We start from the raw sequence: 25569 nt of genomic DNA, 5'->3' as shown, positions 1-25569 counted from the left end.
GCTCTGAGCAGAGATTTCCTGGGCGGATAAAAGTACAAGAACAAAAAGCATCATGAGGCTGCTTCACTGCGGAGGCTGCATTAGCTTATCTCCTCTTGGAATGGGAAGTGCTTCTGAGGACAGGCAGAGCTGCCTCTGGACTGCAGCTGCTTGGCCTGTGAGCTTTCCCTGATCCTTTTGGGAGCTGTAAAAGCAAGGATGTGAGCCAGGGTGGTGCTGAGCCCACTCCACGCTGCAGGAACATGCTGCTTTCCTCTTGTGTTTTTGGAAAAGCCATGTGCTGTCAGGTGATGGTGCCTGGGCAGTGCCCAAGGAGCCACAGCCAGAACTGAGAGGCCTGAAGTGCACTGGGGTTCCACAGGGAGCAAATGGAACCAGCTCCAACAGAGATTGGAGGGACCAGGGTGCAAGCAGAGCTGGGGGGACAAGGCTTATGGAGCTTCCCAGGTGATTAATTAATTGTAAGGACTCTTGTAGTAGCCAAGCCCCATGCCTGGGTTATTTCAGGGGCTCTGGGCACAGGCATCTTCCATTCAAGGCTGCCTTTCCCTCCCAGTACCAGTACCATGACCAGAGGGCATCAGCTTGCCCTGCTTTGTCAGGAAGCACTGCAAAGAAGCAGGAATTAAGTCTGTGGAGTCATCAGTAGGTGTTGAGAAAAGCACTAAAAGCACTTCCCTTCCTGTGGCTGCAGTGGCCACCCCTGAGCTCAGGAGCTGCCCTGGGCCCTCATGGGTCACTGCCAGGTGACTGAGCTGCTTCCCCAATTCCAGATACTCCATTTTGCCCTCCTCCCACGTGGCAGTGATTTTTTTGTGTCAGTGCTGCCCAGCTGGAAGCACAGAGGGGTCTCCAGAGATGCTGCCTGTAGTTGGAAAGCTGAAGAAACTGGAGCACACCTCTGGCACGGGGCAGCCACCAAGCTCCTCTGCTGCTGTGCTGAGGTTTTTCATCCCACAGCACCAAGAGGGGCTGAGGAAAGGCTCTACCTGCAAACCCAGGAGCATTTCTAAGGCTTAGGCTCTCAGTAGTTTTGTGTGAGCTTAGCCAGTGCTTCTTAACAGGCTTTTCTCCCCTATTGGTAATTGCCTCCTTCCTCCTGCTGTGGCATCTAGTAATTACATCAAGCACAGCAGAGCTTGTGGCCTGGGCCCTGGATGTGTCTGTCTAGCTTCTTTTTTGTGCTAAAGAATCCAGAGCTTGGTTCTCCTGCCTTTTCTTTAAATAGAAGCTTAGCCCTGATGCTTAACCTGACCCTGTTTTTTTGGGGTTTTTTTTTGTAAATGGAACACAGCAGTCAGGACAGCAGGCAGCCATTCAGGGATTGGGAAAGCACTTTAGTAAGAAGACATTTGATTTCTAGAACCCTTAGATTTCATGTATTGGGGTGAGTAAATCATTAATGATTGTGGGTTTCTCTACACTCCACCCTGCAAAAACATGTGCTGAGGACAGGAACTAAACCAGAAAAACATCAAGCAACTTCCCCAGGCTGCCCTGCTGGGATGGATCCCATCTCAAACCAGAATCACCCCGTGCATTTCTATGCTGCTGGAAGTCTCCTTTTATGTCTTTGAGCTGCTGTTCCTGGGGACTCACTCATATGGACAGGGAGGATCATCAAAGTGCTCTGAAACCAGCAGGAGCAGCCCCTGGGCCCCAGGCAGGGTTTTTGCACTCAGGCTGCTGGACCAGGCTCGTGTTGCCCTGCCCTGTGGGAAGGGTGATCCCAAGGGAAGCATCACAGAGCTTGTGTGTGTCCTGCAGCCACAGAGGCTCAGGATCCATCCTTCCCCACTTCCATCAAGTGTGAAGGCCCCTGCAGTGGGATCAGGGATAAAATCAGTGGCTATGGGGCACTGAGAAAGCACCAAGGGAGCACAGAGTGCTGTTCCACAGGGAGCAGAGCTGCAGGAGGCAGGGAAGGCATCCAGGCAGCCCAGCAATGGTAATCCAGCCATTCCTCCCATCATTCCTGTCAGCTATTCCAAATGCTTTTGCCCCTGCAGCAGCAGAGGAATGCTGGAGGAAGAGTCTGCTGAGTTTCATCCCTGCCAGCTGCTTTCCTCCCTCCTCACTCCTGCAGCTCAACTGCATCAAACTCCTGTCTCTGCACTTTTAGTGGAGTGAGACAAAGCAAAATGCTGCTCTCTTCAACCCAGTCCATGCAGAGCAGACCTGGAGCTGGAAATGGAAATGAGTTCAACTTCTCCCAACCTGTCATCTCAGAATTTAGGAACTGCCAGAAACCAACCCCTGAAGTAGCAATGGAAGAGCCTGAGAACCTGCTTTCCCTGGAAGGATCAGGGTGGAATGATGTTCAGTGGAAAACCAGTGCTCATAGCTCAACTCTATGAATATTTGGTGCTCCTGGGCTGGGGATTGTAGGACAGAGAGGAAAAGCTGCCAAGAGCTCAGGAGTTCCAACCTCCTCCCTGTGGATTATCCACCACCTCCCCTCTGCCCTGTGCTTTTGCTGAAGGACTTCCTGCATTTTGTTACTAATTCACTGACCTGCTGCAGCACTTAAAGTGATGAAGTGGATGCAGAATTCTACCTCTGTCCCTTGTTTCCAAGGCAACCATCTTCCCTTCCCTCTCTACAAGTGTCACACTTAATTTGTTCAGGCGCGGATCCGACTGCAGGAGTTCATAGCACGAGAGGGGAGGCACTTCCACTTTTTGGTGGTGGAGGTGCAAATTAACCTGCAGGCTGGGCTCTCCTCCTGCCCTCTGGAGCTGCTGTGCTGCCTTCCCCAGCTCCTGTGGGCTCTGGGATGCTGTGCTGTTCAAACCTGGGGACCAAACCCCTTGGGAATCTGTGTGGTGCTGTTGAGGGCTCCTCTGTAGGGACTGACTGTGCTCTTGGGCTGTGTTTGAGGGAGGGAGAGAGGCTTCTCTGAGCCTCTGCAGCTGCCTGTGCACTTGAGGGCTTTCTCCATCCCTTCTCTGTAGTGCCAGGCAGTGATCTCCCCTCAGCAGGACACAAAGAAGCATTCCTCTTCCTTCCTGAGGCACCTGGCTCAATTTTCCTGCCCTCTGGCAGGACGTGGAAGGGATGTTTCCTTCTTTTACCCACCTTCTGCAAATCAGTTTTGTAACGTGGTGTGTTAAAGGACTGAATCTCCAGAACTTCTTGCAGGAGTCTGAGCCATCTCTGCTCAGCTGGGAGGAGCTGCTGTTTTCATACTTTTGTTTGTTCTGAACCTGACTGAAGAGCTTGGGACATCTCTTGATCCAGAACACTGCTCTGTGTGTGTGTTGCCTCTCCCTGGGACATTGTGTGCCTTCCCCAATTGCCTGTGAGGGAGCTGAGCTAAACTGGAGCCCTGTTCATTGCTGCTTGTGGTGACAGTGACCTTCCAGGGAGCTCGAGGCCCTTACATGGCATCACAGGAGGTGGAGAATTGCTCATCCTGACCCTGGCTGGCAGGGCAGGGAGCTGCAGCTTGGCATCTGCTCTCAGAGAAAACCATCCCTGTGCAAACCAAGCCAACTGCAATGTTTGTGACCCAAATGGGAAGTGAATAGCTGGGAGTGTTGGAAAGCTGCAGCTGTGCTTACAAGATTCTTAATTTAACCTTGCTTATACCAGGACTTGAAAAGAGCAGAGGGAGGACTTGTGATGGGAGATCTGAGCTTGGGAGCTGCAAACCAAACAGGCTCATTAAGCACTGGGCAACCCAGATTCCTCTTTTCCTTCAGTCCTTGACCCTTGGTGTCTTATCTCCCTGTGGCTGACAGCAGCTGTCTGGCCACTTCTGCCTAGCAGGATCACAATTAACACTTGTGCTGCTGCAGGCTGGGGGTTCTGAGCTTTGCAGGCTCCTCAATGAGCTTGTGGAATAGGAGGAAATAATCCCTTACTACTGCTGCCTTCACTCTGAAGCATTTCTAAGCCACTCCCAGCCCTTTGAAGCATAGAGCAGAGAGGAATCTGCTTCTTGCAGAGGGATGTTCTGCACAAGGGGCAATTCTGAGATCCAAAATCTTTTTTTTTTTTGCCCTCAAGGTTAAAGCAGCTGCCACGAGCACCAGGTAACTGTGTGTGTGCCAGTGCAGTAGGCTCAGAAAACATCCCTGAGACTGGGAATAACTGGTGGAACACTCATCAGCAGGGCTCTGACCCAGCCCATGTTTGGGGTTGTGGTGAGGGCAGGGTTGAGGAGAGGCTTTATCTCATGGCCATCACTGACCAGGAGGTGCTGCTTTCTGGCTCAGGCAGTGGCTTCCTGAGGCAGATGAGGGTGTTCCAAAAGCCAGTGGTCCTCAGCTGAAGAGCAAATCTTCAGTGACCACCTCCAGCACCAGCACAGAAAGCAAAATGTCTGTCCCTGCTGGAAAATCCTTGCCAGGAAATACTCCACTACTCCATACAGAATTGCTCAAGGCTCCTTCCAAGAGGTCTTTGATTTTTCTTAGAACTTCAATGGATTTCTCTTTTCACTCTCTATCCTCATTACCATATATGCATATGCAAGTGTTTGAAATCACCTCCCAGAGGATGGAAGCATAATGACTGGAGTACAGTGATTCAGGTTTCTGCTGCTAATAAAAACCTATTTTTACTCTCCTGGTAAGTAGGACAGGAGGGAAGAGTGAGGCAGAGCTGAAATACAGCAAAATAAAAACACCAGTTGCCATAGACTTCCAGGCGTTTTTCCCTTTAAAATTCTCCTTTCAACTGCCATCATCACTCTGATCTCATTTGTCCTGGATATTCCCTTCTCCTGAGGTCTCTGCTGTGGAGTTTGGATCCCTCAAGCCCCAGTGCCCCTGGCAAAATCAGCTGGTTGCTGGTGGTTCCTCTGGCCCTGTGCTGCTGATCCTGCCAGGCTGGATCAGCCCAGGCTGGGTTTGCTGTCTTGGCAGTCTCTTCCTCAATGAACAGAGTCTCCAGAGAAGAGAAATGGATTGATCCCATTAGGAGAGCAGTGTGCCATGCATGTCACCAAGGAATCCATGGATCTGGGAGGGGCCCTGGGCCAGAATTGAGTGATGTTGTCCAGCAGCTGAGATGGGCTTTGTTCAACTCCTGTAGTGCCCCTTCAGGGACTAGAGGTGACAATTGCCAGATGAGATCTGATGCAGTTTCTATCCCTCTTCCCAAACAACACCTTCCTCCCTGCAGACAAGGGGCTGCAAAACTCCATTGCTGCAGAGAAAACAGTTGAAGGATGCTAATGGTGAGGCAGTTTCTGGATGAGAACTCACCCCTCCCTTGAATCCTGCCTGATTTGTCCCAGTAGCTGCATTTCCATTTGTTTATCTCCTCACTCCTCTCTTTCCCTGATAGTTTTGTTAGAATCCCAGGTTTTTTTTAGGCCGACTGTCAAAGCAGTGTAAGACTAGAACAAAATGATAATTACAGCTCTGCGCAGGAGGTGCCTTCAGCCTTCCTTCCTGAAAGGAATTTGGAACTGGGGTGATAAAAACCAGATGGCTCAGGTTGGTGAGAGTTCTTGGGCTGGCTCAGGCCCTCCTCCGTGCTTGGAGGCCAGGAGTTACAGGATGCCAACTGCAGGGTGGGAAGCATTTGTGTCCTACCAGGCTCATGTGGGCTGCAAAGTTGTGTTAGAGGTACCTGAGTCTGGAGGAACTTCTGCTCCCACCCACATTTAGGGGGTCATTGGGAGTGTGGAGGCTCCAGCAGCCTTCCAGGAAACTTTGGGTGCCCACATGCAGCACTGGGAGATGTCCCAGACAGTCTGGAGTCAGAGCTCTGCTATGGGAGCACGATGAAAACCTAAGAGGTTTATCCCATCTGGCTCTGGGATGCTGCTGGAAGCAGCCTGCTGGATTCCTGATCTGATTAAGAACAGCTTTCAGATATCCTTTCCTGGCCAGATGGCAGCACAGGGTTTGGTGGTGATAGGAGTCCCTTGAGACAGGGGGGGATAAAAAGATAAAGTAGAAGCATTTCTGCTGTGGCCTTGGTGCAAACTGGCTTTTAGAGGAAACTGCTGCAGTAAGTGCCCCTCTCCTCAGGCTGGGATCCTGCAAATTTGTGGTTTTTTGGATGATTTGGATCAGCCTCAGCTTCGGGATAGGGGAAGTTCCTTCTGTCCTGCTTGCTTGGATAATAAAACTCAGGAGCTCTGGCAGCTCTGCTGATGTGTTTTGACTTACAGGTAGTTTGGGCTGGAGTTGGTGATGGAGAGAATGGTCCTGAGTTTCCCTCTGTGCCTGTCCCTCTGTTCCTGTCCTATCCCAGTGTGTCCCAATGCTGGACACCTGCCCAGACCTTTTGTTTTCTCCTGACCTGGCACGGGTGGAACTCCCAGCTCGGAATATTCAGGTGTGCTGGGGCTATCCTCATTGGAGGACTCCTGCATGCCTTGTGCACTGACCCAGCTCTGCCCTCGGGCTCTCTGCAGCTGGTTTAGGAAGAAACATGCTCAGGCAGAGGCGCTGGTGCCCATCCCTCCCAGCCCTGAGACAAAGGACAGGTGGAGGAGCATGACGGCGGTGCCTTACCTGGAGGATCTGCATGGCTACAATGAGGAAGAGGATGATGACTTGTATGACATTGAAGATGATATCATCTACACTCAGGACTTCACAGTACCAGGTAGGGGAGAAGTGGTTCTGGGGGATTTTTTTTTTTTTTTTTTGGGTTTAAAGCTTTTTTAGGAAAGGCCTCGAGGTCTGAATGATCCTTTCAGCAGAGGAGATTCTTGGCTGTAGAACGGTGTGAGTGAGCCATGATGCTTCAGATTCCTCAGTCCTTGATTTGATCAGCCAGGATGCCCATCCCAGTGTTACCCCAGTGCCAGCTTCTTCCCATCTCCCAGGAACAGCTGCTGCTGGACTCTGCTGTTCAGCACAGTTAATTCTTTGGACAAATTTTGCTAGAATGAGTTATTTGTGAACAGAGCCCTGAAATGACTCTGCCTTCAGGGTATGTGGCACACCTGGGGGATCCCCTGGTCCCAGCCTGGTCCTTGCCTTCCCCAGCTCCATGTCCATCCCAGCTGAGCAGGGTGAGCCCCATGCAGGTGGGTGTCTGAGGTTAAGGATCACACTGGGAGCACTGACACCAGGAATTTCATCCTCCTCATACAAACAGCAGCGTTTAAACCCAAATCAGAGCTGTCATGGCAGATCTTCCATGTTCTGTATGTAACTTGTGCTGTTTCAGAGGGATTAGAGACCTAAAGGATGAGAGGGGCTGGTGAGGTGGGATGTGCAGTGTTTGTGGTGGGCAGGAATCCCCTCAACACTGGGAACACACTCATGGGAGGAGCAGGGTGAGGAGGGTCCCAGCACAGACCCTCGGTGGGTTTGTGAGGCATTGCAGAGGTGGGGGCAGCTGCTGAGGGAATAAATGTGAATTTTTCCACCAAAATCTTCCTGCAGCATCCCTTTGAACCTGCCCAGTGCTGCATTTCTAGCAGTGATCCCATATTAAAATATAAATGAAAAGCCCCCGTGTACATGGGGGATCAGTTCAGCTGTGGCTCTGCTGGGCAGCCAGAGCAGGAGTGTGAGTGACTCATGGCTGGGGGTGGGTGTTGGGTTTGAGGGGGGGGGAAGAGGAAACCTCATTAAATCCTGTGTTCTTCAGAGGAAGAAGGGGCTTTGAGGAAGTGCTTTCATTTTTAAAGGGTTATTTAAAGATTCATGCAGCTCTGTGGGGAGATGTAAATGTTCCGAGCCCTTGGTTCAATCGGTGTTAAACATCCCATCCAGGGAAGGGCTAGGAGAGGATGGAGGAGAGGATGGCTGTGGCCTGGAGGCAGAATCCTCTCCCCACTCTTGTGCAGTGAAGGGATGTGGTCATCCTGGTCTTGCTTGGTGCTTTTGTGCTGCCTCAGGTCTGGAGGCTGAGCTCTGCTCTTTCCTGTCCTACATTAACCCCTCCTCTGCTACAGCCCCATCCTGCAGCACCTGCTCCTGGGTTTTTCAGTCTGAGGCTGGAAAATACAGCCAGGACTGGAGCTTCTGAGCCAAGCCTGGTGCTCAGGAAGCTGCATTCCTGGCTGCTCACGGTGCCTGTGTGCTCAGTCTGACAAACAGCCATTCAAAGCCTCTTTGCGGCGTTATTTTGAAACCTTTTTTGGTGCCTCAATGAGCTGGATGCGGAGCCATTAAGAATGTGAGGGGTGGCAGAGATGAGCAGGGATGAGCAGCCACGTTGCTGGTTCCTCTCTCAGCTCTCCCTTTATTTATATTATTTTTAGCCCTGCTCGTGGTGAGGGTGAGGTGGGCAGGAGCTGCTCGGGCAGACACAGCGCTGGGTCAGCGGTTCCGCGGGGGCAGCAGTTGCCAAGACTTCAGCCCGTGCTGAATTTTTATTTTCATTAATTTGAACGTCAGCAACTGTCATTGGTGAAGGAGGTAAAATTAGCTCACGATTCACCTCCCTCCTTGATATCCATAATAGACTCCCGGGACTGTGCTTTTGAAGCAGGGGAAGGAGGGGAGGAGGGAAGAGTCACACAAAAGACAAGTGAGCTGTTTGGATAGATTCTTTTTCCCTCCCCAGTCAGAAATGTTAATTGACTTGGCCCGAGTTCAGCCGAGGGAGGGGAAGGAGAAGTGCTCAGCTTTGCTCTGAATGGGGTTGTTTGAGGCTCTGCAGTTGTGCTGGTGGGATGGAGGGATGGCCTGAAAAACCTGGGGCTCTGGGGTGCTGCAGCCAGGCAGTGCTGGGCTGGGGCTGTGTCCTGACCCTTGGGAGCCCCATGCCTGGAGGCTCTAGGTCCTGTGTGTCTCTCCTAGAACCCTTGAGCCCTTTCCAGCCATCACCCCCCTCCAGAGGGGTCAGGCACTGGAGGAATCCATAAGCAGGGCCATGAGCTTTGTGCTCCTGATCCTCCTGCTGTGCCAGTCACTGCCAGAGTGCCAGAGGCACTGGCACATGCCCTGGGGAGGGGGCCAGAGCACCCCCATCACTGCAATCCCTTGTGGTGAGCTGGGCTGGGCCAGGAACTGTGCTGCTCTGGAGTACCAGGCTGGGCACTGCAGGTGCCACCGTTGGCTGCCAGGAACCAGGAGCTGTCTGTCCCTGGTCAGTCAGTCCCTGTCTGTTTTCATGGCAGGAGTGCTCAGGTAAGCAGCCCCAAGCCAGTGGCTGGGAGCTGTGGCGACACTGGGAGCCATTGGGAGGGATACCTGTGGGGGAGATCCAGGAGGAAATAATTGTGTGTGTAACCCAGGATACACCCACCCCTGCCTCCCTCCCCATCTCTGGCAGTGGCCAGGGATGACGTGGCAAGGCACAGGGGTCCAAGGTGGGACCCCCAGTGTGCTCCCTCCCCCAGAGGAGCAGCAGCTCTCCCAGCAGCCCTGGGTCCCCCCCCAGGTGCCAGCAGTGGGGTGATGGTTGGCGCAAGCGGAGCTGACGTCCTGCCCAGCCTTGGCAGAGAAAGGATTGAGCATCCTTTAAAGAAAATTATACATAATCGTCTTACAGCCTTTGCTTCCACTCAAACCTCTGAGTCATAACTGAAGGGCCCTGGAGCGTGACGTTCCTGCTGGAAGGAAATTGCCTCGGCTGGATCCGGTGGGGGGGAGCCAGGGGCCTGACAAAGCCTCTCCTCAGCCTGTGCTGGGCTGGGGGCTGCTCCCTGCTCCTGATGGGAGCGCCCCAGGATGCAGCCCCATCCCTCTGTCACCCCCCAGCTGAGGGGATGTGACCCAAGCCCCGGCTGTGGCAGCAGGAGATGCCTCTGGAAATGGCTCTTCACCTGCTCTGCTGAGTCACACGGAGCTGAGGAGGGAGAAGGGCTGATGACACCCATGGGGTGTTCCCTCAGGGGACAGTGACACAGCTGAACCCCAGCCCTGCCAGGAAAGGCTGCACTGCCCTGTTCTGCAAACACACCCAGCCCCTGGGTACCCCCAGGGTGGTACCTGGGGCTGGGACCTGCAGAGAAGGCAGGAGGAAAGAGGGCTGACCTCATCCACTGCTGCCCCTCTGCTCCCCAGAGGAGCTGGGCTGCTGCCTGAGGTGTGGGGCAGGGCACACAGTCTGGGGAGGAGGGGACACTGTGTCTGTGCTGGGGGAACAGGCACCAAACCAGTCCTCGAGGGAGCTGCAGCTGTAGGAGCATTGCAGGGTGGGACAGACAGAGATGAGAGATCTCTGCAGCCAGGTCAGGAACTTGGGGTTTATTGCAAAGGGCCTGGGTGCAGGGCCCTGCTGGGAGCTGCCAGGCACAGCTGGAGCAGGACTGAGAGAAGAGAGGGGAGAGAGGATGAGAGGGTGAGGGAGTAAGAGAGCAAAAGGGGTAAGAGAGTGAGGTTCCCATTACAATACAATAAATCTTCTTCTGTGTTGAATATTCTGATTCTCACTAACCAATCTAGTACAAGATACAAATCCTATAGCATTTCCATACAGCCTATAAGAATCATTACGTTACCATACTGTGTTACATTTTAAACCCTAAAAACTCCTCTTTGGGCCCCTTCTGCCAAGCTGGCAGGGTCTGCTCTGACCCTTGGAGCTGCCTGCAAGCAGAGGGTGTTGTTCCATCAAAAGGGGATCACCTTCAGCTGGCCATGCCGTTGTTTTCCAGTTGTTCAGTAACTAAGGTATCTCAAAGCTTGCTTTCATTTCAATCTCTCTTAGAGTTTCCATATTCTCAAAATCTTTTGCCAGGCAATCATATTTCTAAGGCTTTCCTGTTTCATCTTCCCCAACACCCATCTTTGCACATCCCGGGTTGGGGATCCCTCGCAGGTACAGGCACAGGAGCAGCAGGATCCAGGAAGGGTCTGCTGCCCCCGCTGACTGTGGCCGTTCCCTTGCAGGACAGGTGCCTGAGGAGGAGGAGGAGGCCGGGCAGAACGGGCAGAGCCGCGGCCGGGGGCTGCCCAAGGCCGTGTGCATGAACGGGACGGAGCCGGGGCAGCTGAGCGCCAGGGCCAAGGGCGAGCGCCGCGCCAGCGCCTCCTCCAACCCCTCCCGCAAGGCCTGCTCTGCCAGCAGCAAGATCCGCAAGCTCTCCACCTGCAAGCAGCAGTGAGCTCTGCCCAGGTACTGCCGGGGCCCTCTGGGCTCTGCCTGAGCGAGCTGGGGGACGTCTGAGCTATGGGCAGGGCGAGGGAGCTGAGGGTGTTTTGTAGTCTGGATCCTGAAAGAAATCCTGAGTGTCCCTGTGCAGAGTCTCTGGCAGCCAGGGCTTGGATTTCCTGTGGTGCTGGGGGTGCAGAGCCCAGCGGAGATGTGCCCACCTGGCCCTGGCTCTGCTCTAGTCTGCCCTGTCATGTGAGAGGTGCTGTAGTGATCTCTCTCCCCTCCTGGGCTGTGCCTAAGCTGTGCCCTTTTTCCCTGGCACCAGGGCCCCTCTGCCCTGCTCCCAACCTCACCACCACCTACCTGGACTTGGGGAGCACAGAGGGATGCTGAGCCCCTTTACCTGGCACCAGGGCCCCTCTGCCCTGCTCCCAGCCTCACCACCACCTAACTGGACTTGGGGAGCACAGAGGGATGCTGAGCCCCACGGTGTCCCCATGGGACCTGCCCCTGGCCCTGTCACCCATGCCCAAACCACTTCCAGGGGAAGCTGAGCCTTCTCCCTGCTTTCTCCCCCTCCTTCCAGCTCCTTCCTCCCCAGCTCCCAGCCCTGTCCCCTCCTTCCCACCCCTCATTCATAACGGAGCCAGCAGTGAGTCATGTTCAGCCTCATCCGCCCCCGGCCTCATGCTCGTCACGGCGCTGCTGGGGCTGAGCTCTGTTATCTCCTGGATCACGACCAGCTTTGTGGTGTGAAAAAAGCCCGAAATAAAAGCCGGATCCTCCCCCTGCAGCTGTCAGAGGCCCGTGGCAGCTCCATCTTTAATTCATGGGGGCAGTGAGTCACCTGCGGGGAGTCAGTGCAGCCAGAGCCTGGGATGGGGCTCCCCAGGACCCGCTGCTCCTCCTGCCCCTTCCTGCTCAGCTGCTGCCCGAGCCTGGCTGGGTCACTCCCCCCCTTAGCCTAGAAACCTTTTGAAGGAAGGGAATGCTCCTCTCCTTGGCATACATGACATTCCTTGGCACTGATTTCTCCTCAGGGGTTTTGCTTCGGGCAGGTCTGGGCTCACCTGGCTGAGGGACCTCCCTAAAACCTTCCAGGGACAGCACAGGGATCCCGAGCCCCTCACTCCCATCCCAGGGCAGGGTGCAGGGCAGGAGCAGAACCAGCACCCCAAACTGGGCAGCCCCTGCCATCCCTAACCCCCTTCTCTCTGTTCTCCCCACAGCATCCCTGGGCCCGGGCCAGCCTGTGTCCCCCTCCTTGCCCCAGCTCTGCCTCTCTCCTGGGACTGGACTGTGCTTGCAATCCAAAAGGAAACCAGAAGAAACCAACCAAGGAGCCCCCCCTTCCTTCCCTCCCCGCACCCCCTGCTCCGGCCAGCGCCAGGACACAGAAGCTGCAGTGGCCACACCCTCCTCCCCATCGGACACCTGGGAGTTGAACTCTGCGGCTGCCAGGACGCTGCCCCCTTCCCCCCGATCACTCTTTGCCAATCAAGACACTGATTCTGTTTTTAATTTTGCGATGGGAAGGGTGGGATGAGGGGTCAAGGCCCCCTGGCCGTGTAGAGTCGTGCAAAGCCATTGCCGTGCACTTTATGTTTTAGACTACTGTTATATATTATATATTTTCCTCTCTCTTTTTTTTTGTTGTTTTATTTTTTTGTTTGTTTGTTTTTTGTTTTGTTTATATTTGCGGTATATTTAGAGATTCCTACACATCGTGATGTGTTAAAATAAACCAGATGAGGAAAAAAAACCCCAAAAAAATCCAGGTATTAAAACAAAGCAGAACTCTATTACACCTGCATGCTGCACGGGGGCTCGGAGGGGCTCAGAAGGGAACAGGGCCCAGGAAGGGCTCAGAGCTTGGGAGGAATCTGGGCTCCAAAGGGATCAGGGTGGTGGCAGCCACTTGGCTTTTTTTTCTGCCTTTTTTTTTTTTTTTTTTGCTTTTCTCCCCCCCCCTTTTTTTTTTTTTCCTTTATTTTTTTTTTTTTTTTTTTTTTTTTTTTTTCTTTTTTAAAGAAAAATAAAGTGAAAACAGCAGGTGGGTTTCATGTCCTTCCTCCTGCAGCAGGCGGGGTCAGGGGTATGACCAGCCCCTTTTCCTTTTCCTTTTCCTTTTCCTTTTCCTTTTGGAAGGGCACAGCCCCCCCAGGCAAACCCTGCACTCGTGGGGCAATGCCAGGCCCGGAGCCCCCCCTGTCCCCACCATCCCACCCCCAGAAGGTAAGAAAAGAGCTCAGAGATGTCGCGGTTGGTTTTGGTTTTTCTCCTTTGTTTATAGACTTAAAAACGCAGAGGTGATGGAGGGAGAGCTTTGGGCAGAGCCTGCACAGAGGGAAGGGGCAACCCGGCCTCTACTCGCATGCAATGGGGGTTTGGGGGGGCCCTGCCTGTCCCCCTCCCGCTGCCGAGTCCCAGGTGCCACAGCCAGGGCTGGGCTGGGGCAGTTTCTTTTTTTTTTTTTTCCTCTTTTTTTCATCCATCCTTTGAAACACAAATAAAAACCCAATAAAAAGTGAACACCCCCCCCGCCCCGCCTCCCCCACGGAGCAGCAGCCGCCTCTGTAAAAATCAATAAATACCCTTGAGCCCCCACTGAGCCCCTGGGGTGTGGTGGGGGTCACCCACAGCCCATGCTGGGGATGCCCCTCTCTGCTCTCACCCTGTCCCCTGGGCCGGGGGGCAGCACCAGGGGCAGGCACCGGGCACCCCCACCCCTCTGGGGGGTATTTTTGGGGTCCCCGGGGCTGATCCTTCCCCCCAAACCCTTGGGCTGCCACGCTGGGGGCCCCCCAGGAGGAGCTTGAGCCCCTCCAAAATCCCCCTGCTTCCAGTTTAGATCCCAGGCTCCCTGCAGACCTTGTGGGGAGGGGGTTTGGGATTGAGGAGGTGACTGCCCCTCCCCAAACCGCCCCCTGGCCAGGGTGGCACCGCTGGGGACACCCAGCTCCGGCCCCTTCCTGGCGGGGACATTCCCGGCCGGATGAGAGGCTTATTGCTTGTAAAACCTCGGAGAGAGGGGAGAGCCAAGGTGCTCCGGGGGCTTCAGCAAAGTCCCTCAGCGCTGACCCCCGGCCAACGCTCGGCTTCTCCACCGTGCCCCGACCCCCGGGGCTCCCCCAGCCCAGGCCCTCGCTCCCGGGAGCCGGGGGGCTCGGCCACCCCACGCTACCGGACCCCCGTGCTGAGGTTACAGCCAGGGGTCCCCACGCGCCCTCCTGGCCTGGGCCGGGACCCCCTTCCCGCACCCGGTGCCGGCAGCAGGAGGGGATGAAGCCCTGAACCCTGCCGGGGGCCGAGCCCCCCCTGTGCCGGGGTCTCTCCCCTTCGTGCTGGGCCTAGACCGTGCTGTGGTCGGGGGAGGCATCACTGGCAGCCACGGCCACCGTGCACTCGGGGGTCTCTCTCTCGGCCGCTTTCCTCAGGTGCCCATAGAGCCGCTCCTCCAGGCCGCCCGCGATCTTGTCCATCAGCTCCGAGCCGGAGCCCAGCCCCAAGCACCTGCCGGAGCCGGGGCAGTCATCGTCCTCAGGGGGCTCAGAGCCAGCCTTGGGCTCGGGGGCCGCCTCTCCGGGCTCCTCCACGATCACCTGGATCTCGGGGTCAGGCAGCGCCGGGGCAGGGGGGACCCCATCGGACGCCTCTGCTGCCTCCTCGTCGCCGGCGCTGACGATGCGGGGCAGGGGGCTGTGGAACCGCGAGTCCAGCGGGTAGTTGGCGCTGTCGCCGCGGCGCAGGGGCGTCCGGTGCCGCTCCAGCGCCGGGTACCGCACGCCGGGGTCGCTGAACTGCTTCGTGTGCTGCCACTGCTTGCGCAGGTGGGTGCGGGAGCGGTGCTTGCCCCGCAGCGGGGACTCGTCGAACTGGGGGTCGTGGCGCACGAAGGCGTTGAACAGCGCGTCCGTCTTCTCGTCGATGCTGTAGTCCCGCCGGGGCAGCCCCTCCCGGCCCGGGAACATCTGCCCGTACGGGGACCAGGCCAGGGGGCTGTGGGGACGGAGGTGTCCCCCCCCACCCGCTGCGCCCAGGGTGGTGCTCCCGCCCTCCTCCTCTTCCTCATCTTCCTCCTCCTCCGGCTCCCTGCCCTCAAAGCTCTCGAAGATGGTTCCTTTCCGCCCGGCGCTGGTGAAGCAAATGCGCTTCTCGGAGGCTGTCTGGTCCTTGGGGGGACCCTCCTCGCCCCCCCGGCTGGGCGCCTCGATGGAGGCGTAGCCGCTGTCCATCTGCAGCAGCTTGCGTGTGCCGGGCTCCGACTCCTCCGCCTTGGGCCGACCCCAGAACTTCTCCTCGGGGCCTTCGGGCTCATCCAGGGAAGGGGAAGGGCAGGGGGGCACGCCGCTGGCGGAGGACACGCTGTCTCCTCCGTCGCTGCGCACCGAGTCCTGGTCGTTGCTGCGCTCGGAGGCCGCGTACAGCTCCAGCGAGGCGCGCAGGCTCCAGATGTCGTGGTAGGCGCTGGGCTGCTCGGGCACGCTGGGCTCGCCGGGGCTGCCCGCGCCCCCCTCGCCTGGCTCTAGCCTGCGGGCAGCACCCCGGTGTCACGTCAGGGACAGACCCCGCAGGTGACGGGCAGGGATGTGCCAGCCCAGCCCCTGCGGGCTCCACAGCAGCGCCGTGGGGCCACCCGCTCCTCCATGCTGTTGCCAGCACCGTGCCCATGCCCCAACCCAACCCAACCTCCCCATCACCAGCGCCCCCCAGACCCCTCACCCCGGACCCGGTTGCCCCACCAGAGCCGCAGAGGTGGGAGCACCCCAAGCCCAGGGCAGCGCGGGGTCCCTCGGTGCCTTCCCGGTGCCCGGCTCACCCATCCCCGTCCCCTCTTATCTACTGAAAAATACCTGCCGAGAGAGGGTGGGGGGCTGGCGGGGGAGGGCAGGAAGGGGCCCCCCGCGGGGTGGAAGGACACGTCGTCCGTGTGGGCAATGTACTGGATGATGTCGGTCTGGTGCGGGTCCCGGTCCTCCTGGTCCATGCTCTCGCTGGCCGCCCGCTGCCTCTGAAACTGCCGCCGCTTGGGGGATCCTGGGGGGCGCAGGGCAGGGCTGGGGGCACAACCCAACCGGCAGCAGCAGCCCCCCACCCACACGTGTCCCCCCAGCCTGCACAGCCCTCCCGCTGACCCCCACCTCTGGTGTCCAGGCTGGACGCGCGCTGGGTGCTCTCCAGCTTCCACTTCTTGATCCTGAAGTAGGGGCTGGCCCCGTCCAGGCTGGCGTGGCGGCGCAGGCGGGTGAAGAACTGCAGGACGGTGCCCTGGGGAGGGGTCGGGGGGGGCTCCCCGGGGCCGGCACTGCCTCCCCCAGCCGCCTTCCCGCTCCTGGGTGCTGCTGTGAACTGGGGGGGCCGGGGGGGCCGTGAGTGCCCGCTCGGACCCAAGCATGCCTCCCCAGCCCCCCCGCATCCCACTCGGCTCCTTTGTCAGAGCTGGGCTGCAGCAGATGCACAAATGTCCCCCGGGGCAGGGAGCAGAGCCTGTTTCTAGCTGGATGCCCACGTCTCTTCCTGAGCCCTGGCACGGAGCGAGGGGGCAGGGATGGGATCCGGGGGAGCAGGGAGGGAGCAGGACAGAACCCTTGGGAGCCCCTTCCCCTGCCCAGTCCCGGCCCCCTCCGCCCCAGCACTCACCGAAGGCCCCTCCCCGGAGTCGGAGGAGGCGGACGGGCTGGCCTCTGTGAAGCTGGTGTCCACGGTGGAGTTGTAGGTGTCCCCGGGCAGGGCAGAGCTGGGGCCCACGGCATGGCTGGGGAGCACTGGCCGGGGCAGGGCTCCCGCGGGGGGCTGCAAGGCAGAGCACACTCAGGGGGTCTGCACGAAGCTGGGGACAAAGAGGGGCCCCTGCACCCCAGCACCTCCTGGCTCTACTTCCAGCAATGCCCCGAGACTCCCACCCTGGGCCCAGCGGTGCCTCCCTGGGGTGCTGCAGGATGCCTGGGTGTCCCATCTGTCCCTCGGGCACTGAAAGCTCACCTGGAAGATGGCAAGACCAGGCTTGGGCGGGGGCAGGCGGGGGGTCATGGCCAGGCTGTTCTCGCTGGATTCACACTCGTGGATGGTGACAATCTTGAGGGCAGGCGGCGGGAGGTGCAGGTGAGTCAGGCGGGCGTTCTTCAGGTGGTGGAAATCCCCCTCTGTCAGTGTGTACCTGTGGGACAGCTGGGTCAGGAGGGGCAGCCCCAACCCCCTGTCCCCCCCTCGGCCCAGAGCTTCACCTCCTCCCCTTCTCCTGGGTTTTCTTGCCCTGGTCAAAGAGCGCGGCCTCGTTGAAGGAGACGCGCCGGGCAGTGGAGGAGCTGGAGGACAGGAACCTCTCACTCTCTGCATCCCGGTAGCTGGAGGATGACAGGCACTCAGGGTCCTCCGCTTTGCCAGTGATATCTGCAGAGAAGGGGGTCAGCAACCAGCTCCCCCCACCGTGCTGTACCCCAGCTTCCCCAGCTGAGCCTTGGCAAACTTGTTGCACTCATGGCCTCAATGCCAGCCAGGAATTCCCTGCTCCCAGCTGCCAGGGATGGACAATGGAGGGCACAGGGAGTGTGTGGTGGTCACTGCTCCCCTTGGGAGGGCCCAGGAGCTGCCTCACTCCCCTCCCCAGAACTCAGGATGCAATTTGGGGGGATCAGCACAGCACTCGTGTCACTCACCCTGTGCCTGCTGCGAGTCATCCAGGTAAGTGGTGTTGGTTTTCTCGGGATCATCGCTGGCTCTGCAGGGGGAGGAGGGTTAGAAGTGCCCGTGCCAGTCCCCCCGACCCTCCGTGCAGTGCCACACACCCCGGGGACAGCAGAGTCACCCCTCGCCCACCTGGAGTGCCGGCGATCGGCCTCGCAGCAGCGGCGGCAGATGATCAGGATGCCCGAGAGCAGGACCAGGGTGCCCCCGATGAAGATGGAGAGCAGGGCGAGGAGCAGCACGTACCCATCCTGAGGGGACACCTCGCCGGGCACCGCCTGCCCGGGGCCGAGGGGCTGAGCCCCGGCCCAGCCCGAAGCTGCCCCCGCCGCGCTGACGCCAGCGCTGCCCCCGGAGCCGCCGCCCCCCGCCGCCCCCGGGCCCTGCCTGCACCACGGCAACGGCAACCGGGGAGGCTGAGCCGACCCAGCCCCCGCGCCGAGTGCGAGTGGGAACCGGCTTGGGGATGGGGATGGGGACGGCGAGAGGACCCCCAACCCTGCCCCAGCCGGGGGAGAGGGGCTGATGCGGCAGCAGCGCCCAGGCCCCCGGACCCCCCGCACCCCCAGAGCATCCCAGCAGGACACAGAGCACTGGGAACTGTCACCCACTCCCAGCGCTGGCAGAGCAGGGGGTGACAGCGGGGCTGCTGCCGTCCCCACCCGAGCGAAGACGCCAGCCCCACGGAAGCCACGAGAATCCCACAGCTCCGACCATGAATCCCCCTTCCCACGAGAATCCCACAGCTCCCACCATGAATCCCCCTCCCGCGGGACCCCCATGCTGGCGGCTCGGGGAGGGGCGCCAGAGGCAGGCAGGGCAGGCAGGGACAGGCAGCACTCACCGTGGCGCTCTCGGTCGCGTTGTCCCAGGGTGTTGGGTCATCGCTCATGGTCTGTCCCGGCCCGAGCGTGTCCTGGGGCGGGGGGAGACGGAGGGAGGCACCGGCCGGGACGGTGGGGCCGGGCCGGGGGCGGCAGCGGCGGCTCCTGCCCGGCCCCTGCCCGGCACCGCGGTGCGGAGCTGCCGGGAGGGACCGGGAGGGAGGGATCGGGATGGAGAGATGGAGGGAGGGACCGGGATGGAGGGATGAAGGGAGGGTGTGCTCAGGGGAAGGATGAAGGGATGGAGGGTGTGGTCAGGAGCGAAGCAGGGGTGGACGGATGGAGAGATGGGGAGGAGAGGGCAGAACCGCTGCCCCTCCCCAGGGAGCCCCTGAGCCCCCAGACTCGCGTGGGCACCACCCCCGGCCCCGCGAAGAGGCGGCCACGGTCCCCACGCCCGGCTGGGGCCGGAGCCCCCAAACCGTGGCCAGTGCCAGGGGCCAGAGCTGGCCAGGGGGGTGAAATCCCTGCCCCAGGTCGGGGGTGACACCGCGCTGCCGTCCCCGGGGGCCAAACGCAGCCCCCTGGGGGGGACCCCTGCCCGCGGGAGCTCGGGGGGAGCCGCGCTGGGGCTCCCGGCAGGGACGGGGGGCAGCGGCCGCCCCACAGCTCGTGGCGTGGGTGTCGCCGGAGCGCGACGGGTGACGCTCGTGAGTCATCCCGAGAGCGGCTCCGTCACCGGGCTGTCCGCGCGGGGGGGGGACACCGAGGGGCCGGGGGGACCGGGCCGAGCTCCTGAGGACCGAGAGCCACCGGGACTGGGGTCCCACTGCCCTCCTCTCCCCTCCTCCGCGGCCTTTGGGGACCCGGCGGGGACCTCATCACCCTCCCGCGTGTCTGGCCCTTCCCGGGGGCTTCCGAGCTCCAGCTCCCGCTGCGAGGCCGTGTGTCCCCTCCGTGTGTCCCTCTGTGTGTCCCTCCATGTGTCCCCTCCGTGTGTCCCTCTGTGTGTCCCTCCATGTGTCCCCTCTGTGTGTCCCCAGGCTGCTGAAGGGGCTGAGCCGGGTGGGCAATGCTGTGTCGGGGACCCCCAGAGCGGGCAGGGGTGGGCGCTTGGAAGCCGCTCAAAATTAGGTCAGTGAAAAATGTGAATGGAGCCCGTGAAGGGGTGGGGACTGTCACTCGTGGGGACAGCGCAGGGGTGGCCGTGTCGCAGCTGGCAGCGAGGGACAGTGATGGCTGAGGGCAGCCCTGGCATAGGTCGGGGTATCAACCCCTTGGAGGGATATCGGGGTGATGGGGGGCTCCCGAGGCAGAGACCCCCCCCGTTCCTACACCGGCCCTCACGCCTCTCCAAGCTGGTGGGACGCAGCACGAGGTGAGGGGACCCACCCTGAGACCCCCGAGAAAGGTTAAAGGGGTGTGGGGGGGTCCCGCTTCCGACCACATGGGGGGACCCCGGGCGAGGGGGCTGCGACTCCACGCGGGATGGGCGCCCCACGGGCGGGATCCCTGTGGGGCACCCTCAGGCCCGAGGCAGGGGGAGCGGGGGGCCGGGGGGAGCGGGAAGAATGTCCCTCCTGTTCCCCATCATGGAGGAATCCCGTCTCCATGGCGACCCGACAGGAACAGGACGGCCATTGTCTGGAGGAGGGGGCCGGTCCCCGGGCTGTCCCCCCCGGGGGGGACACGGGGCGGGACCCGCGGTCGCCGCCAGTGCCCGGGGCGGGGGCTCGGGGCCGGGGGATCCCGGTGGTGCCGCGCCTCCGCACGTGGGAAGGGGTGCGGGGGGCGGGCCGGTGCTGCTCCCCACGCGTGTGTGCGACCCACGGGGGCCGGCTGGACCGGGGCTGGGCTGGGGCCGTGGCGGGGAACCCGCTCTGCCCCCCTGAGGCTGCAGCCCCGCGCCCCAGCCCGGTGACAGGGATGCAGTCAGGGATGTGGGGTGGGGATGGAGGCAGGGATGCGGGATGCAGGCAGGGATGCGGGATGCAGGCAGGAATGTGGGGCACGGATGGAGACACGGATGGAGGATGAGCGATGAGGGATGCGAGCAGAGATGTGGGACAGGAATAAGGGATGCAGGCAGAGCTGGTGACAGGGCTGGTGACAGCGAGGCAGGAGCCCCCGGGACCTCTACGCGCGATAGGGAGTAATGGTCTCCCCTCGGCCGGGCCGGCTCCCTATGTCGCGATAGAGGCTATCGCGAGGCGCCGGAACCAGACACTCACCTACAACCGAGACCGGGGCTCCATCGCCGCCGCTGCGCTCGGTGCGGCGGGGCGGCCCCGGGATTTATGAATGAACCGGAGCCGCCCCCGCGCGGCGCGGGCGTCACGTGGGGACAGGGGCTGCCCCAGCCCTGCCTGCACCAGCCCTGCCCGTACCCCCCGCTCCCCTGCCCGTAACCCCCGCTCCCCTGCCCGCCCCGCAGTCCTGTCTGTGAGTCCTGCCTGCGCCCCTTCCCGCACCTCTGCCTGCACCGCTGCTTTTATCCCTGCCTGACTACACCGCTGCCTGCTCCAGCCCTGACAGCGCTCCTGCTCGCATCCCTGCCTGCACCAGCCTTGCCTACACCAGCGCTGCCTGCACTCCTGCCCTCCCAGCCGTCTGTACCAGTCCTGCCCGCACCATCCCTGCCTGCATCCCTGCCTGCATTCCTGCCTGTACCCCTGCCTGCATCCCTGTGCCCACCGCTGTCCCGGAGCCGCTGGGGCACGGCCGGACCGGGCCCGGGGGCGCGGCTGCCCCTCGGTGCGGAGGCGGAGCGGGCCCCCCCGCCCAGCACCACGGCACTCGGCGGGCACGGGAGAGACTACAACTCCCATAAGGCCATGCGGTGCAGCGCGCTTTTCCTCCGCCGGGCGGCGCGCGGGGCGCGTCGGGAGCTGTGGTCCGCCGCCGTCCCGGCCTGCCCCGCGCTGCCGCCGCTGCCGCCGCCGCCGCCATGGCCGCGATGTTCTGCGCTCGCCGCTTCCTTCGCCTCGCCCGCCCCTCGCTGCCGCTGCCCCCCTCCCGCGGCTATGCCGATCCCGCCGCCGGCGGCCCCGCTGCCATGGCCTTCACCTTCGCCTCACCCACACAGGTATGCCCGCCGCGGCCCCGGTCCCGGTGCCCCCGCCCCCGCCTCGCCCGGTGTCCCCTGAGGGCTCGGAGCGGGCGGGCCGCGGGCGGTGCTGCTTCCCCCGCGGGGCTGTCCGCTCCCGGGGGCTCTGCGCTTCCCGGGGCACGGCCGGGCTGTCCCCGGGCTGTCCCCGGGCTGACCTTGGCCCTGACCTCGGGCCTTGCCCGCCTGCCCGGGCGCTCGGTCCCCGCCGCAGCGCTCCCGGGCCCGCCCGAGGCCGCTCCAGCCCTCCCAGCCGCGCTGCCGGACCCGCTGTGGCTGCCGGGCCCGGCCTGGAGCGGGACACGGCCGGTCCGCCCCCGCTGTGCCTGCCAGGCTGTCCCCGGGGCAGGGCGCTGGGGACAGGGACAGCCCGGCAGCGTGGGCCGCAGCGGGGACGGCAGCTCCGGGCTCCCCACGCGCTTCCCAGGCTGCTCCCGGCGCCTCTCGCCCACTCCCGACTCTGTGTCTCCATGTGCCGCCTCCCCGCCGTGCCCCTGGCAGCTGGGAACGCTTCCCCAGTGCCTTTGCCAGGAGCTCTCCTCTGGAGCCCGGCTCTGCTCCCACCCTGTGCAGGTGCAGCGTGTCCTGGGCACACCCTGAACCTGCCGGGAGCTGGGCTGCTCCCTTGGGATGGGCTCTTCCCTGGGCTCTCCATGCCCCCATCCCTGGTGACTGTGCTTTTTTTTTTGTCCTCTTCATCCATGCAGGTGTTCTACAACGGTGCCAACGTGAAGCAGGTGGATGTGCCCACGCTGACCGGCTCCTTTGGCATCCTGGCATCCCACGTCCCCACGCTCCAGGTGCTCCGGCCAGGCGTTGTCACAGTCCACGCCGAGGATGGGACGGCCACCAAGTACTTTGGTGAGCGAGGCAGGAGGAGCTGGGGAGGAAAGGTGTGCGTGGGGGTGGTTTTCTTGGCGCTTTCACAAGGGAGGCTCTGCCCATCCAGGTGTGGCCTGGTGCACTTCCAGGGATTTCTGCTTTCCCAGCCTGACAGGGGCTGCTGGAAGCTGATCTGGGAGCCGTGGGCTGGGGTCAGGTCTTGGTTGTGCTCAGGTTTTCTGGGTCCATCCCCTGCTCCAGCTTGCCTTGGGGTGGGAGCTGAGTCCCTGAATGCTGGAGATGTGACGGGAGGGGGCTGAGGATTTGTTCTGGGAAAGGGTGGTCGGGGTGCCAGGGCTGAGCCCCCTGGCTGAGCCCCACTCTGTGTTGTGCCTCTCAGTGAGCAGCGGCTCTGTCACTGTCCACGCCGACTCCACGGTGCAGGTGCTGGCAGAGGAGGCAGTGACCATGGACATGCTGGACCTGGCTGTGAGTACCCAGAGAATTCACCCACCCTGGTGGAGAAATTGCTCCCCTTCTCTGCTCTGGGGTCCCTGTGCCCAGAACCCAGGGTTGTGTCAGCACCCCCACTACATTTTGGGATCAGAGGCTTGGGGCTCCTCCTTGGTGAACTCTGGAGAGAGGGAGCTCTGCAGTTGTAAATCTCCACACCATTTCCCACCCCTTGGACAGACACTGACCTTGTCCTCACCTCCAGAACAGCTCTTCCCTGCTGATAAGGTGTCTGGGGCCAGCACAGCTGTGTCTGTAGCTCTGTGAGGCTCCCAAGTCAGTGGGTCCTTGGCATCCATATGAAGGACCAGTGGCTGCAGGGGAGGGAGGGAAGGACAGTCCCCTCTCCTGCAGTGTCTCCCAATGACACACATTCTTTCTGCCCTCATGTCCAGACTGCAAAATCCAACCTGGAGAAAGCTGTGTCAGAGATGGCAGCAGCATCTGATGAAGCTGCTAAAGCAGAAGCTCAGATTAAGGTAGAAGCTAACGAAGCCCTGGTAAAGGCTCTGGAGTAAATCCAGGTGAGGTTCACCTGCGGCCTGGCTGAGCATCCAGCCCTGCCCTAGGGCCTGCTGGGCTGGGTGAGGGCATCTGCCTTGCTTTTGGGGAGCAGTGACCACAGCTGTCCCTTGCCAGGGTCAGGCCTCAGCTCTGGGGGGGCTCATAGGGGTCCCCAGCCCAGAGCTGACCTGGGGCTGTTGGTGGCAGTGGGGCCTGGGGTTGGGCTGTGACACTGTGGGGTCCAGCCCAGCTGTGACACTGGAGTTCAGCCCTGACAGGGGTGGGTGGACAGTGCTGGGACAGACTGGGAGCTGTGGTCACTGCTGGGGTCTCGCTGGTTCCCAGGTCCCCACTGGGCCTGGCCATATCTGGAGGCAGAGCAGGGATGCTGGGCCCCACAGGGAGAGCAGCACGTGATCTCTGCCACACACACTCCCACTAAAGACAGCTTCATTCTCAGAGGAGGTGAGGCCAGGCTCTTACCTTGTGGCCTCTTTTTGCTCTGCCCTGCACAGACTGTGCCTCATCCCTTCCCTTCCCACGTGCTGGCAGCCAGGAATTGCAGCAGTGTGTGCTGAGCAGGGCTGTGAGTCACTGACAGCCTCCAACGGGCTCAGCCTGGAGCACAGGAGGGCAGCAGCTCCTGCTCTCTCCTGATCTCTGATCCAGGTGCTCTTTGGTCCTGCAGAGCTGCTGGCTCATGTTTACTCACAGCAGTTGCAAAGCTGGAGTGGGGCCAAGCCCTGGGATTGGGATTTGCAGCTCAGCCGAGCCCACCCCGCGCTAACCTGACCCCACTTTGTGTTTTGCAGGAATCCCACTGTGGATGCAGAACTCCCAGCCTGTACCTGTTCTACTCTCCAGCTGTACAGATGGAACAGGACAAATGGAGGTGGAGAAATGGTTCTGATCAATTAAAAGGAAATGTGACCCCCTCTTGTGGCACATCGCCTTCTTCCCAGGCAGCAATTGCAGCCGCAGCCAGGAGCAGTTCCCAGCTCCTGCCCCAAGGCAGATTCACCCTGGGAAGGGGTCACCAGCACTTCCCTGGGGTTTGGCTGGGGAGATTCACCCCTGGGAGGTTCATCAGACAGATTTATAATCCCTTCCCTGTGCTCCAGCCACCTCCATCTCCAGTAACCACTTGGACTGTGGGATTTCAGCAGCACAGATCTGTTCCAGAGCCGTCCTGTCCCAGCACTGGCTCTGCCTCAGCCTCAGGAATCCACATTGGCACGGCAGGGCTTCCCACAGCTGGACAGCAGCTGCTGGGCTCTGCCCCATCCCCTGCTGCTGCCAGTGGCACTTCCTCTGCTCCTGGAGATGGGCTTGGTGTGGAGAGGGAAGCAGATGCTGTGCATGGTGGAAATCTTTCCTGCTTCCGTTCGTGCTGGGGATGGCTGGAGCTGCTCTGCTGAGCTCGGTGCTCCCTGTCTGAGGAGGCCACCCGGGGTTCCTCAGGGCTCCTCACAGCCCAGAGAAGCAGGAAAGGTTCACTGGGCTGCAGCACCACTGGGAAGGGGCGGGTTTGGGCAAGGGGACAGCTCTGCCTGTGCCAGGGATGTGTGTCCTGCCATGTGTCCTGCTTCACCAGCTGCTGCCGGGCCCCTCGCTCCATGCCACCCTCCCACGCCTTTCCAGAGGGATTTTGGGTTTCCACTGCTGTGCAGAGCTTCCGTCCCTCCCTCTGCGTGCCTCTAATCCCCTTTTCCCTGCGGTGTTCCAGCCTGGGAAGCTGTGTTGGCTGCCTGTGAGGTCAGTGCTTGCCACTCCTGCGTGCCCTGCACAGCTCCCGCCGCTCTGCGCTCGGAGCAGGGCACGGCTATTTTGGGCACTGCCACCCAGGATGTAATCTTGGCTGCCTCCTCTTCTCACCACCACCTCCTCCCCCTCCTCTCGCTCACTCTGTCTTTCTCTCCCCCCCCCCCCTTCACAAGTGATCAAAAATAGAGCCTGTGGTGTTAAATTTCTCACTCTGTGGCTTATTAAAAGCCTCCGAGTGCCTGACGCGGAACCTATTTGAAGCTCAGCCGACTTCCAGCTCCTGAGCTGCTCCAGTGCCTTTTCCCCTTCCCCTCTCACCCTCTCATCCTCTTTTTTTTTTTTTCTTTTTTTTCCTTAAAGGTCAGACATTGCACTGAGCATAAGCAA

The 25569-nt window shown here is 60.5% G+C and overlaps 3 protein-coding genes across 4 annotated transcripts in view; 2 read left to right on the top strand and 1 right to left on the bottom strand.

The window, feature by feature from the left end:
* The window catches only part of STK11 (serine/threonine kinase 11), a 32441-nt gene extending 19674 nt beyond the window's left edge, over positions 1–12767 (top strand). The window contains exons 8-10 of one of the 2 annotated variants that reach the window (XM_071451734.1): positions 6377–6570; positions 10761–10986; positions 12195–12329. In XM_071451734.1, coding sequence (XP_071307835.1) covers positions 6377–6570; positions 10761–10975 — 409 coding nt within the window. In that variant the 3' untranslated portion in view covers positions 10976–10986; positions 12195–12329. Of the gene's footprint in view, positions 1–6376; positions 6571–10760; positions 10987–12194 lie in introns of both variants that reach the window. The other variant, XM_071451733.1, reaches the window with a different exon arrangement.
* Positions 12768–13228: 461 nt separating this feature from the next.
* CBARP (CACN subunit beta associated regulatory protein) lies at positions 13229–20856 on the bottom strand. Its single transcript, XM_071451701.1, has 10 exons — positions 20705–20856; positions 18494–18565; positions 17782–17927; positions 17622–17683; positions 17190–17355; positions 16948–17122; positions 16606–16758; positions 16107–16314; positions 15819–16002; positions 13229–15495 (listed from the first exon to the last, which is right to left on the bottom strand). The coding sequence occupies exons 2-10, from the start codon at positions 18539–18541 to the stop codon at positions 14316–14318; spliced, it is 2322 nt and encodes a 773-aa protein (XP_071307802.1). The 5' UTR covers positions 18542–18565; positions 20705–20856; the 3' UTR covers positions 13229–14315.
* Positions 20857–21355: 499 nt separating this feature from the next.
* On the top strand, positions 21356–24353 carry ATP5F1D (ATP synthase F1 subunit delta). The gene is made up of 5 exons (XM_071451750.1): positions 21356–21558; positions 22287–22440; positions 22802–22890; positions 23310–23438; positions 24231–24353. The coding sequence occupies exons 1-4, from the start codon at positions 21421–21423 to the stop codon at positions 23430–23432; spliced, it is 504 nt and encodes a 167-aa protein (XP_071307851.1). The 5' UTR covers positions 21356–21420; the 3' UTR covers positions 23433–23438; positions 24231–24353.
* Positions 24354–25569: the final 1216 nt, after the last annotated feature.

Source organism: Agelaius tricolor, unplaced genomic scaffold (assembly GCF_023055355.1).
Source record: "Agelaius tricolor isolate 1412-34295 unplaced genomic scaffold, bAgeTri1.0.p SCAF_33, whole genome shotgun sequence".
In the NCBI taxonomy this organism is placed as follows: domain Eukaryota; kingdom Metazoa; phylum Chordata; class Aves; order Passeriformes; family Icteridae; genus Agelaius; species Agelaius tricolor.
Note: the sequence above shows the minus strand (reverse complement) of the source record. Positions and strands in the feature narration are given on the sequence as shown.